We start from the raw sequence: 20,078 nt of genomic DNA on the forward strand, positions 1-20,078 counted from the left end.
CCTGTGATAGGGAAGAGGGCAGACTCCTCATATCCCACTCCCTATGCCCATCTCTCCACCTCAAGCTCTGTTTTCCCCAAACTCCAATTCCCTCCAGCCAGGGACTAGCAGCATCTGGGCTGAGTTGCCTCAGGTGGACTCTTGATTTTTCTAAGCTTAAAAAACCACATTTGCTTGCTGGATGTAAATGTTTCCCATTGCTGCCGCTCTCCCAGCGGGGTTTTAGAGCAGGGAGTGTTCGGATGAGGAGTGGAAACCTCCCAGTGTCCAAGAAGTTGCTTGGAACTTTTGAGTCCTGATGCTCTGCAGAAGTCCTGGTCTGGTTCAGATTTCCCAGTGTGTGGCTGAGGGGTTTGGGTGTAAACACAGCCAAATGTGGCTGTGCCTGCCCACATCTCCCCTTCCGCACACCATCATCCCTCTCCTCTCCCATCCTTCTTGTTTTTGCCTCAGTTCCTTTCTGGGTGATGGGGATGGCATTAATGTGGAGCAGGGTGGGTGAGGACAGCTGATCTGCTCACGGGATGTGCAGGGAGTTCCTGAGGTGCCCAGGAATTGGGATTTTGGGAGAGGTGCCGGCCCCACACGGGCTTTGCTTTCTGATGTGCTCGAGTCAGCGTGGGCCGGTCGCCAGTGACCCTCCTGTGACCTCTCCTGCCTTAAATATTCCGGATCTTTTCAAAGGAAGGACTATGCTCTGCTGTCTTCCCTTTGCACAGGTCAAGGGCCTGTTTCCCCTGGATCTGCTGCATCCTTGGAAGGTGTCCCTCCATCTCCCCGTGGGTGTTTGCGGGGTCCTGCTGCAGAACCAGCTCCTGCCTGGCGCTGGGGACTCTCCAGGGCCCCACTGCTCTCCCAGCCTTTTAAAGACACCAAAACCAGAGGGCTGGGAAGTGCTGTGCTAAATCCCAGGAGCAGCCCTGGAATCCTCCAGGAATTTCCTGGGGTTCCTCCTGCGCCTCCCTCACGTCACTCAGCCACGGGTGACGTGGTGGCCGGGGCTTGGTTTGTGTCAACATCCTGTGAGAGCCTGGCCTGGCCCGGGGACTGGGGGGCTCCCCTCGGCCCAGGGGTGCTCCTCTCAATCCAAGGGTGCTCCCCTTGGCCCAGGGGTGCTCTCCTAGCCCAGGGGTGCTCCTCTCAGCCCAGGGGTGCTCCCCTCAGTCCAGGGGTGCTCCTCACAGCCCAGGGGTACTCTCCTAGCCCAGGGGTGCTCTCCTCAGTCCAGGGGTGCTCTCCTAGCCCAGGGGTGCTCCCCTTGGCCCAGGGGTGCTCCTCACAGCCCAGGGGTGCTCCCCACAGTCCAGGGGTGCTCTCCTCAGTTCAGGGGTGCTCCCGTCAATCCAGGGGTGCTCCTCTCAATCCAGGGGTGCTCCTCACAGCCCAGGGGTGCTCCCTTCAGCCCAGGGGTGCTCCCTTCAGCCCAGGGGTGCTCTTCTTGGCCCAGGGGGGCCTTTGGGTGCTAGGGGCACACCTGGGATACTGCGGAATCTGGTGGTAGCGATGGGATCCTGGGGACAGCAATGGGATTCTGGAAGCATAAATGGGACTTGGATACAGTGATGGGATTCTGGGTGCAGCACTGGGATTCTGGAAGCAGCAGTGGGATGCTGGTTCCACATCTTGGCGAGAGCAGCGTCGCTGCCTTGCTGAACCTCCTCTTGCTGGGGTTTCTCCACCAGGATCAAGGATCTCCAGGGAAAGTTGCTGGGGCTGTCAGTGTTTCCCACTGTGTGACATTCATGTGCTAATTGCTCCAAAATCCTGGGGACACAGCTGATCCTGATGGGTGCAGGCGACTGAAGACAGAATTTCCCAGACTTCAGTTCACTTTGGGGTCTGCAGCCAAGGGCAGACCCCATGAACCCACCATGAACACCCAAGTGGCCGTGCTGGAGCATCCCTGGCTCTGGGTCCCTGGTGTCTGTGGTGATCACCTGGTGATCCCTGATGGGGGGACTGGGTGGGTTTTGTGGGGAGCCCTGCCTGCACTACCCCCTGGCCCTGCTGCCTTCCTCCCTCCCCTCCCTGGGGGCCAGAGCCAGCCCCTTCCTCGCTGGGGATTGTTTTGCAAGCAGCGTGACAGGATGAGGAGGAAATGTGCCAGGAATGGCTCCATGTCTCCTCTTGGGAGAACTGGAGTCTATTTATAAGCCCCCCTTCCTGCCCCCCTCCTCTGCTCCCCTGGGACAGGCAGACACAGCCCGTCCTGCTGCCTGCAGAGCTGCTCCCGCTCCCCTCACAACCAAGCAGGAGTGTTCCAGAATCACAGAGTCATTTAGGCTGGAAGACACCTCCCAAATCCTCAAATCCAACCTCTGAACACATGGTGTTCCCTGTGGATGGACAAACACCTGACATGTGTGATGCACAGACTGAGCCACCTCCACAGCGTGTGGGTGCTTCTCGCCTTGCTCCTGGTGATAAATCCAAATTATCCTGTGGCAGGAGGGAATCAGCTGGAGCAGGGATGCTGAGCCCCTGGCAGAGCTTAGAGCTGTGGAGGAGGGCACTGATGCCTGGCTTGAGGTGGAAATGCTCTTAACGAGGTGGAAAAGCATGTGCCTTAATGCCTGCATAGATACTGCAGAAGAGGGTGGTTTGGAAAGATGGAGCTGCACTGGGAATTTTGGGGGAGGAGCAGGGGCCTGCAGCTCAGGACTCTGTCCCACGTGGGTGACTCAACACCTTTCCTCTCCTCCTTCTCTTGCAGATTTCTCCAACCAAGTGAATTCCACATCCCTGAACTCCCCCACCAGCCGGGGGCCCATGGCCACCCCGTCCTTGCACCCGTCCATCGGGCCGGGCATCGGCTCCTCGCTGGGCTCGCCGGGCCAGCTGCACTCGCCCATCAGCACCCTGAGCTCGCCCATCAATGGCATGGGCCCCCCGTTCTCCGTCATCAGCTCCCCCATGGGCCCGCACTCGATGTCTGTCCCCTCCACGCCCAGCCTGGGATTCGGCACCAGCAGCCCGCAGGTAAGGGGACAGTGCTGAGGTGGCACTGCTGCCTGTTTGGGCAAGGAGGAGCTACCTCTGGGGGGTTCCTCATCCAGGCTGGCTCCAAGGGGAGGCAAAAAGCAGAAACATAAGGGGGAAACTAAGCTGGAGGCATCCAGCTCCTTTGGGGGGCTGCCCTGGGTGGGCTGTGAGAGGCCAGCACAGCTGGAACACAGCTGTCCATCACCTGCTGTCCTCAGGATTGGGCTGGGAGTAGTGACCACACCTGGCTCACCTGGGGGCTGGTGTAGCTGTGGCAGGAGCCAGAGCCACCCTAGGACTGTCTGGGATTCTTCTGGCTGGGAAGCAGCACATCCCTCTCTCCAGGGCCCCCAGCAGACCCCACAGAGCCATGGAATTGTTTTGGTTGGAAAAACCCTCCTAAGATCATCCAAGTCCACCACAGACCCATGTCCCCAAGTGCCACACCCACACACCTTCAACACATCCAGGGGTGGTGATTTCCCCCCTTCCCTGTACAGCTTGACAACCCTTCCAATGAAGAAATTATCCCGAGCAGCCAGTCTCAACCTCTGCTGACACAACCCGAGGCTGTTTCCCTTATCCTGTCACTTGCACAAACCCAGGGGTCCTCTACCTGCTGCCCTTTTCTCCTCACAGGGCAGGGACTGGCCTTCAGTGGCTGAAGATTATGTAAAAACCCCTCCAAGCAGGGCGAGATAAGCTCTTTTTAAAAATAGCCAGATCGGGGTGCTGGCCAGCCTCTGCCACCTGTTGCTGGCTGCTCGCACAGGATATGTTTAGTAAAAGGGCAGATTAAGGAATTGGCCACCACCTGCCACTAGCTGCAGATTTATTTATTCCAGGCCCTCTCTGGGACTCAAACACCTGCCAGCACCTTTATTTTTAAATATTGGCCTGATTTATTCCCAGAGATTACAGGGCTTTTTACTACGTGGGACTTTGCTGACTGTTATCCCTGGGGACCTGCAGGCAGCTTCCCCAGGATCCAGCATCCCTGTGCTGGTCAGAGGGGAGTAAGATTTGCATCTGGATGAGCTTCTGCCATGTGGGATTCAGCCTGTGACCCCCTGGATGAGCAGGGACCTGCACCCCACTTCCACTGTGGGAGAGCAGCAGGGTGGACACGTCCCCTCCCATCCCAGGGCCGAGGGAAGAGGAACTGAAACTGCGCCTGGGAACGGGCAGCCAGAGCAGAATCAGCACCCCCAGCACCAAAATGGTGGGGAAGGAGTGGGAAGGGGGATGTGAGGCAACCCTGGGGGGAGCCACAAGCCAGGGAGACAGCAGGGAAGGGGCGACTGTAAGGCGCAGTTTGGGAGCGGTGAGCGGGAGAACTGAAACGAAGCAGAGCTCCAGGGCGGAAGGGGAAGTGAGAGTGTGGTGGGATGGTGCTGGGAGGGAGCTGGCTCCAGCCCTGGTGGCTCCAGCCCTGGTGTCTCCAGCCCTGGTGGCTCCAACCCTGGTGGCTCCAGCCCTGGTGGCTCCAGCCCTGATGGCTCCAACCCTGGTGGCTCCAGCCCTGGTGGCTCCAGCCCTGGTGGCTCCAGCCCTGGTGGCTCCAACCCTGGTGGCTCCAACCCTGATGGCTCCAACCCTGGTGGCTCCAGCCCTGGTGGCTCCAACCCTGATGGCTCCAACCCTGGTGTCTCCAACCCTGGTGGCTCCAGCCCTGGTGGCTCCAGCCCTGGTGGCTCCAACCCTGGTGGCTCCAGCCCTGGTGGCTCCAACCCTGGTGGCTCCAGCCCTGGTGGCTCCAGCCCTGGTGGCTCCAGCCCTGGTGGCTCCAACCCTCCAGCCCTTGGCTCCAGCCCTCAGAGTGCCTGTCCTTTGTTCAGGGACTTGTCTTGAGTGTTGTCCCTGGAGGTGACACTTTGGAGGGTTTCAGCCTAATGGCTCCTGCCATCTGTTCCCTGTCTGGCCACATTAGGTCCCTGTCCCTGTCCCTGCAGTGGGCAGAGGCACCTACCTGGGCTGGCAGAGTGCAGGGGGAGGACGAGGAGCAGATGAGGAGGAAGAGGAGGAGGAGGAGGAGGAGGAGGAGGAGGGGCAGCAAGGCGGATGCTCAGGGGAGTGCAGCCCCCCTGGCCCGGCCGGCAGAGCTCCGGGGTAATGAGGCGTGTGGCCCCCGTCGCCGGGCAGGGATGGCACTGATGGAAGGTGGTTTGCATCAGATGGCAGATGCCACTTGCCATCAGGCCATGCCTCGTCGCCTCTGGAGAGGCAGCAGAGCAGAAGGGCACGCGGTGTGTGAGGTCCCCAGGGTGGGTCCCCTCCACCCCAGCTCCACTGGGATGGGAAGGAGCTGCCCAAAAAACGGGTGGCTCACCCACCCCATCTGTGTGTCAGTGACAGTGCAGGAGAATGTTCCCAACACCTCCCCCTCCAGCACTGGGAGTTTCCCAGGGTCTTGCAGGGTTTGCAAATGCTGCCCCAAAATCAGAGCATGTGGCAGGGATCCTGCCATGGCATCCCAGCATCCCTGGGAGGGGAATGCTGGTGCTCAGCTGGCCCAGCTGAGGGGAGCTTGCGGTGGTGAGCAGGGTCCCAGCCAGACTGAGGGGCTACACCCAGCAGATTGGGGAATTTAACATGTTGCTTAAACACTCTTAGCTAAAAATGATGGGAAAACAGGGAAAAAAGCACAGGATTTTCAGCAGGAGCTGGGAGGGGAGAACTTTGCATGCAGTTTGCAGGGCTGTGTGGAGCAGCAGCCCCAGGCATTGCTGGCAGCAGCTCAGGATGCCCGGGGGCGAGTGGGGAGAGATCAGACCTGGGATTAGGCTTTTCCAGAGCTGCCGTCTGCCTTTGCACAGTGCTCTTTGTAAGGGTGCCTGGGGGACTGGGAAAGGGCTGGCATGTTTTTTGGGACGGGAGGAGGAGAAATAAAGTTCTGCTTGCCAGAAGGGCCAGGATTCGGTCCAGGGTGCTGGAGAGGGAGGGGCAGGAGCCGAGAGTTGCTGGTGCCACTGGGGAAGCAGAGCCCTGGTTCCTCCCGTGTCTGGGCTCCTTGCTGAGCTGCAGCCATGCTGTCCCAGAGCAGAAGTGCTGTGCCAAGGCCAGGGGCTGCTGTCCCCTCCTCTGTCCCCTCCCTGCACGTGCTCCGGGGGCAGGCGCCAGGGTGGTGTGGGAACCCCGGCGTGGCTCTGCTGAGGTTTGGGGCCAGTGCTGGGAGAGGAACCGATGACTTTCCCCTCCCCAGCCGGGAGCTGACTCAGCTCTGAGCAGCTGATTCTCCAGGCTGAGGAGAGCTGTGGGACCCCCACCCTGCCCATCATCTCCCCAGTGTTTTCAGGGGGCTGCTGGGGCTGGGGGAAAAGGTTTTATCTTCATCAGGCAGCCGTGGCCTCTGGCCTGGCTCCCACAGCCAGGGATGCAGCGTGACACGAGCCATCGTCACCAGCTGCACCTGGGAACTGGCTCCACTACCCAGAAAGTGCTCTGGGAGGAATTCCTGAGGCAGTTCACCCTGTCTTGGCAACCCCTGCTCCCAGGGGAGCACAGAGATCATGTGGGACTCAGAAAGAGATGCTCCAGCCTGGGGACTCCCCTCGCTCCCCTCGCTGCTCTGTCAAACAGCAGCTAAAGCCAGGAGTGCATCCCTGGGTGCCCCCGGTCCCAGCTGCCTCTGATTCATCAGCTGGCACAGCCAGGGCAGCAGAGCGAGGCAGATCCATCCCGTTTCTCCAGGGTGGGTTTACCTGGCTCTGTTGTGTGGCTGTCAGTCATCTGCCTGCCAAATACTCCCCACCAGTCTGGAGACTTGAAAGCCAGAGGAGCGGCTGCGCCACTCTAATTGACAGATCGCAAGCCCTGGGATTTCCCTGAATTAATTTGTGACAAATGCAGTTGCTGAGGATCTCTATTAGAGCAGAGAAAGGTGACAAACTGAGGCACAGGCCTGTGTATCCATCCTGGGGTTAGAGGCTGGCGGGGGTGGTGGCTCTGTGACAGTCCCTGGCAGGCTGATTCCCTTGGGGACACCCACAGTGATCCCAGCCAGCTCTGCATCCAGAGCTGCCCAAGTCCAGGTCCCCCATCACCCCCAGTCCCTCCTGGGCGGGTTGAGGTGTCCCCTTACCAAGATGGGTCAGTGCTGCAGCTCTGTGCCTCAGTTTCTCTTTGTACATGAGGCTGTAACAGCCCAGTGGGGGATTCAGACCAGGAACCCTTCATTGCACAGCAGTGCCATGGTGCCAGCACCAGTTCCACACAATTCTCTGCTTGTTGGGGGCCAAGGGAAGGAAGGAGAGACGTTTGGGAGTTGCAGGGACATGTCCCACCCACTCCAGCTCTGGAATCCAGGCCCTGTTGCATCTGGGATGTGTTTATTTGCCGTGAAGCTTTCCTTTGGAGAGATAATGCTAAAGGGATATCTATAAATTGCAGAACTAAACAAGAGTGTCCTGGCCTTCATCATCCATGCAAGGGCTGATCCCAGCCAGCAGCTCTTCCACAGCCACCACTGCAGATCTTCCCAGTGTCCTGTGCTGGTGTGAAGCTGGGGTGGCTACTGAGCCCTGGCTTGGGGGCTGTGCTGGGGCAGTGCAGGAGGAACTTGCTTTCCAATTAAATCATGGAAAAACATCCTTCTTGAAAGGGCAGGGTCAGACCTGCATGGTGCTTTTGGTTCTGACCGTGTCCTGCCCCTTGTGTCACCCTGCTGCCAGCCCAGAGCCACCCCAGCTCCCGTGCCAGGGCAGATGAGCCTTTGGGCTGAGGGCTCCTGAGCCCAAATCCTCTTGGTTCAGCAGTGCTGGTCTCCACTGGGAGCTTGTCCCCTGCTTGTCCTGTCCTGTCCTTTGTCCAAGTGACACAGCCCCATGTCCCCAGTCCCAGCTGAGCCCTGTGCTTGTCCCTCCACAGCTCAACTCGCCCATGAACTCCGTCACCAGCACAGAAGACATCAAGCCACCCCTGGGGCTCAATGGAGTCCTCAAAGTGCCAGCTCATCCCTCAGGAACGATGGCCTCCTTCACCAAGCACATATGTGCCATCTGCGGGGACAGATCTTCGGGTGAGGCTGGCAGCTGGCCCGGGAGGGCAGCGGGCTTGGGGTGTGGGTGCCCTGGCAGAGAGCTGGCATTGGCTCCCCGGCTCCTGGCAGCACGGGGAGTGCCAGCAGGAGCTCTGCTTTGGGACAGGACCTGCCTGTGCCCCACAGCAGGGGATGCAGAGACGAGCCAGGAGACCCCAGGCCCCTGTTTAGCAGTGGGGTCACATCCTCACCCTCCTGGCAAACCAGACATCGGGTGTCCTCCCTCTCCCCATCCTTTGATCCGCACTGGTACTGTCACACAGTGCCTCCTGAAATGATGCTCGAGTTTCTCCACTCCTGGGAGATGAAGATGTGCTAATTCCCTTTATTCTCCTGCTTCTCTAAAAGCCTCCTGCTCCAGAAGAGCTCTGGTTGCTTGGTTTGTGAGCTCTTTGGGACCCCTCCTGTGCTCCAGGCTGGCAGTGGAGGGTGGGAGCAGGGTACAGAGCAGGCTGGCTCGTGTGCCTGCTGTGGGGGGGGTTCAGAGAGCCCACAGGGCTACAGGGGGTCACCCTGTTCCACTGCTGCACTGCCCCAGCCCTGCTGAATGGCTCAGAAATGGCCTTTCCCTGCATGTGAGGCAGAATGTGACCCACGGATGGCATCCTGATTCTGTGGAAGCCAAGCCACCATTCCCCAGCTCCAAGAAACCTCTGCTTGCCCTCAAACGCAGCTGGGAGAGACCCTGGGAAGAGCTGCTGGCAAAGAAGGGAGCTAGGGCTGCCTTTAAACGCGAGTTTTATCCCTCCCACAGGTAAACATTACGGGGTTTACAGCTGTGAGGGCTGCAAAGGCTTCTTCAAGCGCACGGTGCGGAAGGACCTGACCTACACGTGCCGGGACAACAAGGACTGCCTGATCGACAAGCGCCAGCGCAACCGCTGCCAGTACTGCCGCTACCAGAAGTGTCTGGCCATGGGCATGAAGAGAGAAGGTAAGGCCTGGCCTGGCCAGAGCACCCACGGGTGCTGCAGGGGCCTTGGTGGGTGCCAGAGGCAGCGTCAGCCTCGCCAAGGGCTGCCACCACCGTGCTGAGAGAAATCGCGCTTGTGTTTTGGTTTTGCGCCACAGCCAGAGCATCTTGTGGCCTCCAGAGCCTCTTCTGGAGCAGCACTGGGTCCCAGAGCAGGGCTTAGGTGATGGGTATGGACACTTTGCACTCCAGCCTAGCCTTGGACACTTCCAGGGATGAGGCAGCCACAGCTTCTCTGGGCATCCTGTGCCAGAGCCTCACCACCTAATCCAGTGCTGCTTTTTTTTTTTTTCTCATTGGGAAGAAGAAGGAAATTCAGTCTCTTTAAGATTCCCTTACTGGAATTTAAATTTAGGATCTAAACGTCCCTGGCAGTGCCTCTTTTAAACAATCCTTTGAAATGCTGACTGTGTCTGTTCTAATCTGCTGGCAGAGCAGGCTTTTAGCAGACATGACGTGAAAGTGACCCCAGTTCTGTGCTGCTTTCTCCCCTTACATCTTCAGAGCCACACTTGCCTCCCTGACAGGCTGATAAAGCCAGCCCTGCTCTGGCCCTGGCCCACAGCTCCAGCCTGGGAACCTTTGAAGAGCACTTAGCCCTGTCTGGAGCGTTGATGAAACAGGGCTGGAGCTGCTCTGAGTGTTTGGCAAACCCTGCCATGCTCAGTTTGTGGGGTTACCTAAGGACCAGAGTCACCAAAGTGTCACAGCTGTCTGTGCTGGAGGTGTGGGGGGATTGCCAGGGCACCCAGGGGACCTCCTTGGCCCTGCTGAGCTTAACCCTTTGGTGCTCAAAACAAATGTTCCTTCCCCAGCAGAACATTAAATGGGGAGACTGAGGCGTTCAGGGCAGCGCAGGGGTGGGGGCTGGCATTGCCCTGGATGCAGAGCAGTGGGGAATCCTGGATTCCATGGGAGATGTGCAGCAGGATGAGGAAAATCTGATCCAAAACCTGAGCCATGGGAGACTCAGATGACCAAAAAGAAGGCAAGAATTCTCCTGTGTGTTCAGCTGGAGAAATACAGAGCATCCTCTTCCCGTGGCACTGCATCCAGAGCCTTCCCCAGGCAGCTGGAGACCCAGTTACCTTCCAGCCCCCCAGAACAAGGTGTGTGGGGCTGTGAAGAGCAGCAGGAATGCTGGAACTCTGCCACCCTGTGAGCAGGTACCTGCTCCATGCCTGCCGTTAGTGCTGATTGCATGGGCAGCGCCGCTAAAAATTACAGGTCCATTAATTAATTTCTAAATGGTGGTGGAAGTCCCCAGGGAGCACGTACAGTGTGAGGACTCTATTAATTCATCTTGATTAACATTATCACAATGAATAGCAAATGAATTCATAATGATCAGACAATTATTTAAAAGTGTGACAGATGGGATCGTGGTAACTCCAGGAGTGTGCTCAGGCAGTGCTGATGGATCTGGTGAGGGCAGGAACTGGTGATTTGACAGTCATCATTAGATGATTTAGGCATAGTCCCCAAGTAGGGAAAGCTGGAATAGCTCCCCTGTCTCCTGTTATAAACCTGAAAACTCAGTGTCTCACAGAAATGTCTCAGTTGTCCTAAAGCTGAAAGTCAGAAGTTGGATCTCGCTGAGCTCTGGTTTTGAGCAGCCTCTTGAGTTTCACATGTGATATCCACCTGATTTGTCAAAAAAAGGTCTCTTCCTGTTGCACCCAGCCCAGCTGACTGGAATTGTCCTTACACCACTCCTGCTCCCACCTCTATTTTGGGGCAGAGTCTTGAGCTAAATCCTTTTGCTCAATTCCTGTTGCTAATTCCTTTTGCCTAAATACAACACAGCTGGGTTTTTATCCTCTAGCATAAACTCTTGTATCTTTTAAGTAACAGAGCCTGGGTTATAGGCCTCATTTCCCTAAAAAACATCTTGCTCTGGAGACCTAATTTATAGATTCCTGCTGGGAAGCATCTCTCCTGTAGCCCTGAGGTACCGGGATGTGGTGGAAGCACAGCAAAAGCCTCTGCAGTGAGTGCTGGAGCTGCAGTGAGAGGCAGGCTGGGGTGGGGAGCAGTGCTGGGACCTGCAGGGTGATGCTGGGAGGAGGAGTGAGAGCCAAGCTTGTGCTCAGTTTAAAGAGGGTAAAAGGAAAGGGGTTATTAGGTGAGAAGTTGGATTAGAGAAGTAAAATCAACCTGCTGGAGGTTTGGAAGGGTTTGATCCCAAGAGCAGAGGGGTGTCCAGGTGAGCATGCCAAGAGCAGAGCCAGAGGTGTGCATACCCTGCTGGGGGACACGTACCCTTCAGGGCCACAAACCCTTGGCTTAAAGTGGGGAAAGCCTCCAGGAGCAGGGGATTCCTCCTGCTGAGTGCATCTCTTCTCGCTGTTCCCTGTCAGAAACACGTCAGAGAGATCCCAAGCTCATGCTGAATGGGCCTCACGCTCCCTGAGATACTGCAGCCATAATAAATAAGCAACATTTTTCCCCTATGAATTTCTGCCAGCTGTGTAAGGCTTTGGTTTTTCTCTTCTGTCTCCCATTAAATACCGGATAGTCAACAAAATTAAGATTACCATCAGGGATCTTGACTAATGCAGGGGTTATTATTGTGGGGGTGGCTGTTTGCATCCAGGAGCTGAACTCTCCCTGCTGGATCTGTTCCTCACTGGGGTCTGAGGTGTCTGTGCACAGCAGCCTTGGGCTCGGAAGGGAAAAACTGGGAACTGCCTTGGAATCAGGGAGCTCTTGTGAAGAGGTGGGAGTGAACACCGAGGGGCTTGGTTTGAGGGGGTCCTGCGTGGCAGGGGGTGACAGCAGAGGTGACAGGGCCGTGGTGCAGCTCGGGCTGTCCCGTGTGAGGAGGTGCCGCCGGCAGCACTGGCAGCGCCTCGGGATCGCACAGGGAGCAGGAAATACCAGCGAGGAGCCCTTTCCCATGCTCCTTTGGCCGCCTCACAGGGAGCAGCCCTTGGGAACCGGCTCCCAGAGCCTGCCCCCGGATCTGAGGGGCTCCTCAGCAGAGCCAGGCCGGCTCTGCAGGCCCTGCTGGGCTGCCCAGCCTGGGAGCAGGGCTTGCACGTGCCGGGCTGCAGGCTGGGATTTGGTGCCAGATGGGTGAAGTGGATGTTGGTGCATCCTGGACCCCATCTGGAGAGCAGAGAGCTGTTCCCCTGCAGCACCTGCAGCTCAGGCTGCGTGGCTGATCCCAAAGTTGTTCCTAAATCCAGGTGCAGGTACAGCTGCTGTGCCAGATCCGGAGCCGTGCTCGGAGCATCCAGGACATCTGTCCAGCTGCATGCCTGCTCTCTGCCTTCAGGCCTTCATTAAACTTCACAGCCTGAGTTAATTCTTCCTCTTCCCGTGTTTGTGGATTGGTTTTTCCCCTCTCACTTGCCAAGCTGAGGGGTTCAGCCCAGGAAGGGTTGGACTTGCAGCGTCTCCACAGCCCAGAGAGCTTCCCATGTCTCCAGGGAGCTGAGAGACTCCAGAGGGACTGAAAATTCTCACATGGAGTGCCTGATCCCTTGCCATAGCTGTGCATCCCCTGGAGTTTTGGTCATCCCAGCTGTTGGAACATCCCTCAGGAGCACGAGTAATCTGGGGAGAAAGAGCAGGAATTCAGGTTTCCAACCCACTGTCCGAGTGAATGTGAAAGCAGAAAAGTGGCCACAGCCTAGTGAAGGGGCAGAGTTCAAGAGCACAGTTATTTTTAGGAGTAATTTTGGAATGGAAAATGTCTTCCAGCTTAATGAGTTTGTTTCTTATATCCTTTTAAAGTGTTGCTCTTTGAACCAGCTGGTTAAATGATGCTGGGTTTGGGGTTTTTTTTGTTTTAAAGGATGCTCTTAGGTTGAGAAAATGGATTTGGTTTATGGTTTACTCTACTTTTGTTGCTGTTTGTTTATACTTCAGTGTCCAGAGAGTGAAGTGAGCTAGAGATTCTTTGCTGTTGTTTTTCCTCTTGTGAACTAACTACATGCAAACATTTCAATCCACTTTTTAACACTCTGAAGTTACACTTAATTATCACGATGGTATTTTGCATCCCTTAAAAAAATTACGGCGTTCAGTTGAAAATGTTGGAGGAGAAAAACCCGTTTATTTCATGTGTCACAGCTTTTGAGGTTGTTTACAGTAGCAGAAAGCTGCACCTCTGAAAAAGAGAAAAAAAAAAAAGGTGACATGAGAAAGCAAAGCAGAAGAAACACTGTCTGAATTCGTTTTCTCAGCTGTCTTGGCATTTTGGATATAAACAGGTACCTGGGGCATAAACGCTTCAAGATGCTGATGATACACAGCAAAGACTGGCTTCATGAAAGGCAGCAGAGCCAAATAAATTCCAGTGTGAGAGAAACAGAAATCCCCAATAACCCCCACCCAGTTCCTTGTAAATAACCAGCCACCCACCTGCAGATGGGGAAAACTAAAACTGAGCAGGTTTGGGGCTCTCCAGGCTGAGTTTTGGTGCCTTCCCCCTGTGCTCTCAGCACACTGGGTCTGTTTCCCTGGGAAAATCTCATTTTTGCAGGGAGTGAATGATCCTTTCCCCATGAAAAGTAACAAGCCCCACCCTGTTGCTCCTGGAGGGATGGGTTTTCATCCCAAAAAGCTCTGTATTGACAATGGGTGAGTGTCACTGGGGCTGCTGCAGCCTCCAGGTCTCTCCCAGCAAATAAACAAACCTGTGCTGCTCCTGCCCTCTCAGAAACACCATTGCCCTGTGGAAAATCCTTTCCTTTGGGCCTCTCCCTCCCTCCACTGACATTCCTTTGGCACAGAAGTGCAGTGCCCATGAGTGTGGCCACACACAGGTCTTGGTTTGGGCGCCAGAACTGGCTTGGGTGGCACTTTGCAATGGACCCAAACCTGCTTTTTAAGCCATCAGATGCTCCCCCATGAGCTAAGCCAAGGTGTCCAGTGTGAGGTGGACACCTGCAGAGGATGGATCTGGCATTTTGGCACATCAGCCCTCGGGCTTGGACAGCTGAGGCTCATCTGCAATCCACAGGATGAGACATTTTGGATTTTAAAGACATAAGAGGTCACCAAGGAGTGGCATGGGCACATGGGGCTCCATGTCTTGCTGTACCATGCCCTGGGGAAGTGCAGATGGGCTGGAGAAGCTCAAGATGAAACATGACAGCAACTGGCCTGAGGCAAGTACAGACCAAATCAGGCAGAATAACAGGAGAAGCTCTTCATCAGGTGCCATGGAAAACACAGGCTTCTGTCCTTGGCTCGGCTCAGACATAGCTGGAGGAGGTGGGGCTGCCTCTATGAGCTCTCTGACTGCATCTTTTTTTCTCCTCAAGTGGATTGCAAGGTTCAAATGCTTCCCTTATGTTCAGAAAACCAGCCTGGAAAAAGCTCTCAGCCATCCGAGGCTCCTTGAAGAAAAATAAAAGCATTGGCACAGCCCTCAGCGTGGAGGAGAAGGCTGGGAAGCTCAGCTCTGGAAACATGGGATGGCCACGGCTTGGGAGGGCTCTGCCTTGCAGGAGAAGGTTTTCTGGGATGCAGCAAGCCATATTCCTGGCTCAGCTCCTGCATTTGAGGTGGATAGACCCCCGCTGTTGATCAAAATCTGTGTCACCCTCAGGACCAGGAAAATCAGAGTTGTTGGGAAGCTGAGAAGAATGATGTTATTCCCATTTTGGTGTCAGCAGACAAGCTGCCATGCAGCTGCCACCTTGGTGTTTCTCTTCTTAAAAACATAAATAATACCCACAAAGAAAAACAGTTCTCAAACCAGATCCATTTGAAAAATGTGTTTTTATCATTTCCACTGTGGTTTATTTGACTAATCCCCAGTGGGAGTGGGGAGTGGACTCCAGGGATGAGGTCCTAGGTCTGTGTGGTGAGGGGTCTGCTCACTGCTGGAGATTCTCTCAGATTTGTGGGGAAAAAAAACCACTTGTCCGTCTTTCCTTCTCTCTATTCCATGTGTTGTGTTCTTCCTACATCTCAAGGAACACAGTCCCCATTTTTTTCCCAGGATGGTGATGTGTTCTTCAGCACCTCTGCTAAGAAGGACCAACAGCTTGTCAGGTCCTCATCAGCTCCAGGGGAATGCTGGTGGCAGGAAATCCAGATGTTTTCCACTGGGCTTGTGCCTGTAGAGTTTGGGGATGTAGAGGACACTCATAAAAGCGTGTGACTGTGAACGACTGACAGCTCTGACTTCTCCCTGCTCCTTGGATGTCTTCTCAGCTCTGCTGAGCTTCTGAAGCTGGGATGGCAGCACCTGCAGGAAAGCCCAAGTCTTGGAACCCACAGAATCCATGGATCTGGAGCTCCAGCTGCAAATCCCTGCACCTTTCAGGACACTGTGTTGGGCTCTCCAGCCCTGGGGCTCTCGGGAGCTTCAGAGTGTACCTGGAATTAGGAAAGGGGAGACACGAGGTTGGAACTCAGTGGATCCTGCAGAGGGACTTTGGGAGTGCCACAGCTGGAAGGATGAGGTGCCAGGGAGATGATTATGGGAGGGGAGTTCTTGTGTACCCCAAGAGCTGCTGCAGGACAGTTCTGTTGCACACGTGAGGAATGAAGCTGTTCCCACGTGTTCTCCATTCCTGGAGCTGCCTATAGGGACAGAAAATAGGATCAGCAGGCATTCCCAAAGGCTGCATCTATCCCAGGGCTGGGCAGGTGTCCTGCATCATTCCCAAGGGAGGGACAGGTTGTGTTCACAAGCTCCACGTGGTGTGGAGAGAACAAGAAGGAGCTGAGCTTCCCCTGCTCCTGCAGCTGCACTCCGAGGGGAAGACCTATGCATGAGGCATCATCCCAGGGAGAAGGGAGGATAATGGGGATCCAAGTTCAGCACTGGGAAATGGATGATGGATGGATGGATGGATGGATGGATGGATGATGGATGGATGGATGATGGATGGATGATGGATGGATGGATGATGGATGATGGATGGATGGATGGATGATGGATGGATGGATGGATGGATGGATGGATGGATGGATGGATGGATGATGGATGATGGATGGATGATGGATGATGGATGGATGGATGGATGATGGATGGATGGATGATGGATGGATGGATGGATGGATGGATGATGGATGGATGGATGGATGGATGATGGATGGATGGATGGATGGATGGATGGATGATGGATGGATGGATGGATGGTGGATGGATGGATGGAGGGATGGATGATGGATGGATGTATGATGGATGGATGGATGGATGGATGGATGATGGATGATGGATGGATGGATGGAGGGATGGATGATGGATGGATGGATGATGGATGGATGGATGGATGGATGGATGGATGGATGGATGATGGATGGATGGATGATGGATGGATGATGGATGGATGGATGGATGATGGATGGATGGATGGATGGATGATGGATGATGGATGGATGATGGATGATGGATGGATGGATGGATGATGGATGGATGGATGGATGGATGATGGATGGATGGATGGATGGATGATGGATGGATGGATGGATGGATGGATGGATGATGGATGGATGGATGGTGGATGGATGGATGGAGGGATGGATGATGGATGGATGGATGGATGATGGATGGATGATGGATGGATGGATGATGGATGGATGGATGGATGATGGATGATGGATGATGGAGGGATGGATGATGGATGGATGGATGATGGATGGATGGATGGATGATGGATGATGGATGATGGATGGATGGATGGAGGGATGGATGATGGATGGATGGATGGATGGATGATGGATGGATGATGGATGGATGATGGATGGATGATGGATGAGTGGATGATGGATGAGTGGATGATGGATGGATGGATGGATGATGGATGGATGGATGGATGGATGGATGGATGGATGGATGGAGATGAAGGAAAATGCTTCTACACTTGTCCTGCCATTGGAGGAGGCTGCCTGGGCTCGGCAGCAGGGGTGTAGCAGAGCAGGTAACACTCCCTGCTGGGGGCTGGGTTTATGTTTGGCTGCTGGCTGGGCCTGTGCCATCTGCTGTGCCCAGGATGTCGCTGCTGCTGGCAGCCAGCTGGGCCAGGCCGAGTGCCGGCTGTGCTGGGGCTGAGCTGGGATGAGTCAGCTGTCCCCTGACCAGCTCTGCAGGGAGCTGCAGCACCCATTTTCTGCTGCAGCAGCTCCGAGCTCAGATCAATAGAAAGAACTCCTTACGTGTCTGATCTCTGCCCATCTGTCTCTTGCATCAGCTGGGTTCAGCCTGATCACAGGCAGGTGCTGTCGAGCTGTAAGATCCTCTCCTACAACCCCTGAAATCTGTCTGGCTCTTCAGGCCAGGAATGTGGCACTGATGAAGTTGAGATTTGCAGATTGAAGGCTTTAAGTAGCCCCTGTCTACTTTGTCTACTGTGGCAATGCTTTACCACAAATCCCAGTGTCCAGCATGAGGATGTGATTTTGGGGTTAACACCATGGTGGAGTGACCCCAGTGATCCCAACTTTGCACCTTCATCCTTGAGAGCTGCTGCCAATCTCCGTCAGCACTTTGGCATTTAAGTCTTTTTTTAAGATCCCATTTGTTGAGGGTTTGCCTTTCTCTCAGGCTTTTGTGTTGTTCAGTAGGTGTTTCATCTCCTCTGATGTGCCCAGAGGAATCTTGGTGCATCTGTGCTGCTGAAGATGCATTGGCATTAAGCAAAAACTTCCCTCATTCTGATGATTGGAGAAGCAGGAGTGGGGTTGGAGGGGTGAAATTAAAGCAGGGGTTTATGATGGCTTGAAAAAGAAGAATCCACACCAGATGGACAAAAGCCACGACACAAATCTGAGTTTACATGGCTCTGGCAACCCAGCAGACAATATTGGTGTGCCTGGGGAGCCTCTGTAGCTCAGAGGAGTTTGCAGAAAGGAACCTCTTTCCTTTTTGCATAACAGCTTTCACGTGGAGGAGTCTGAGCTCTGCTGATGTGCGGCAAAAAGCAGTGCTGAGGGAAGAGGGGGGAGCACTGGGAATCAGCCCCAGGAGCTGGGTTAATGGGATCAACGGCCAGAGAGGGCTCCTTTGGCCTGTGTCTCAATTTCCTGAGGTTTATTTCATTTTATTTGCCTGGAGTTTTGTATTGTAGGGTTTGGTTTTGCACTTGGCATAGAGCTGGTCCCACCAATGGTCTGAAAAGCCTCGTTGTGTTACAGACAACTCTGGTTTCCCCCGACAATACCTGTGCCCCTGCTGCTCTGCCTGAACATCCCACAACCAGCTCCAAATGCAGCAGGGAGGGAGTGCTGGGGTAATTGTCAATAAATAGCAGAGTTTTTACATTATTGGAGTGCCTCAGCAAAGAGCAGGGTGACTTCAGAGAGTTGTGTCTCATGGCCAGAGATGCTTGGGCTGTTCTCAGGCAGAGTGGGCTAATAAAATGTGCTGTGGGAAACAGTGGTGTGTGGAAAAGTGTAGGATTTAGGAGGTCATTAATAAAAATAATTATGTTTTTAACATCTAATAAGTGTTTTTCATCTTTGAGCTGCTCAGATACAACTCAGCAGCATGTGACAGGCTGCTGGCAAGATCATTCCCATCCCACAGGATTCGGGACAGGTCTCTCCTGTCTGTCTGGGGCTTGCCCCAAGCCAAAGGCAGGATGGAGTTTTGCATGGAGCTCCTGTCCCACGGGAGCTGGGGAAGGGCATGACACAGCCTCCAGGGAAATCCAGCACTGCCAGCCTCAGACCTGGCTGAACTCTGGATTTCTGCTTCAAGCTGAGATGTTTCTCTTTTCTTTAGGATTCCCTGATTTTGTCCCTTCACCCACCCCTTTCCCTCTCCCGCAGAGACTCAAGGAGTTGCTTCCTTTGTGGTGCTTTCCATCATTTGTCCTTAACCCTTTTTATCTGCAGGACCTGAAGAAGGGGCTTTTCCAGGAGAGGCCCTGTCCAAGCAGGATCATCACTCTACACGCTCCCAGGGCAGCACACACACACACACACACACACACAGAGCTGATTTCCCAGCCTGGGGCTGCTCCCTGCCTTCCCCAAACCTCCCATTCCCTGGGATATCCCAGTGTGCCCACACAGAGTGGGGGGTGATGCTGCAGGAAGCTTTGGGGTTTCATAGACACCTGAGGGGTCTGGGGGTGGCACTGACACTGCACTGTCCCTTCTGTGTCCCCTCCAGCCGTGCAGGAGGAGAGGCAGCGGGGGAAGGACCGCAACGAGAACGAGGTGGAGTCCACGAGCAGCGCCAACGAGGACATGCCCGTGGAAAAGATCCTGGAGGCTGAGCTGGCCGTGGAGCCAAAGACAGAGACGTACATCGAGGCAAACATGGGCCTGACACCCAGCTCGGTGAGACAGCTCTGCCCCAGCCCGGGCACTCGGGACACGAGGGGTGGTCTGGGACATCAGGAGTGACCATGGGGACAGCTGGGGCAGGGAGGGCTTGTCCTGGGTGCAAAAGAACCAGCTCAGAAAAGCAATTCTTGGTTCTGGGAGTCAGCTCAGCAGCAGGAAAGCAGGGCCAGCAGCCACCAGTGTTTGGTTCTCCTGTCCCACAGCCGCAGGGAAGTAAGAGATGCTGTGAGGAATAATTAAAAGGGCTCACAGAGAAGATTTTGTTGTAAATAACAGCCCTCAGTGCTAAAAGGCAGGAAGACACTCCATGCTCTGCAGAGCTTGGAGTCCAGTTGAGGCAATAAACAGAATTGTGTGGCTGAAGTGCAGAGAGATGGAGAATGGGGGTGTGACTTCTCAGGTGCAGAATTATGCTTGGCTCTGAGGAGAGAAAACCTGGAGGAATTTGGAGAACCTGGAGAAATTTGCCTAGAAGTTGGCTTTCAAGTTCTTTTCCCAGTTAGAAACTTGCATTATAACTGGGCCTGCTTGGAGCACCTGGGCTGTATCAGGATGTTGTGTGCACAAGAGAGGGGTGACAGGGAAATGGGACAGGAGCAGTCTGGGCTGGTGGAAGATGTCCCTGCCCATGGCAGGGGGTTGGAATGAGATGGTCTTGAGGTTCTTTCCAACCCAAACCAGTCTGGGATTCTGTGGAGAATGAGGAGAAGTGTTTTGGACTCTTTCCTATGAGATTCCCTTATCAAAAGGGAGAAATCTCCCTGCAGAGCAGCAACCTTAATGTGAGAGCCAAACCCTCCTCTGAAATTCCATCTCTAGGACAGA

At 54.8% G+C, this 20,078-nt stretch overlaps 1 protein-coding gene across 2 annotated transcripts in view; it reads left to right on the forward strand.

The window, feature by feature from the left end:
• Nucleotides 1–20,078, forward strand: part of RXRA (retinoid X receptor alpha) — a 103,553-nt gene that overhangs the window by 65,444 nt on the left and 18,031 nt on the right. For both annotated transcript variants that reach the window (XR_015278122.1, XM_086857890.1), the window contains exons 2-5: nucleotides 2,714–2,979; nucleotides 7,849–7,999; nucleotides 8,775–8,954; nucleotides 19,078–19,247. Coding sequence is in view for 1 of the 2 variants with exons in the window: in XM_086857890.1 (XP_086714016.1) it covers nucleotides 2,714–2,979; nucleotides 7,849–7,999; nucleotides 8,775–8,954; nucleotides 19,078–19,247 (767 nt within the window). In the remaining variant the exon portion in view is untranslated. The remainder of the gene's footprint in view (nucleotides 1–2,713; nucleotides 2,980–7,848; nucleotides 8,000–8,774; nucleotides 8,955–19,077; nucleotides 19,248–20,078) is intronic.

Source organism: Cyanistes caeruleus, chromosome 20 (assembly GCF_971803275.1).
Source record: "Cyanistes caeruleus chromosome 20, bCyaCae1.hap1.1, whole genome shotgun sequence".
Classification (NCBI taxonomy): domain Eukaryota; kingdom Metazoa; phylum Chordata; class Aves; order Passeriformes; family Paridae; genus Cyanistes; species Cyanistes caeruleus.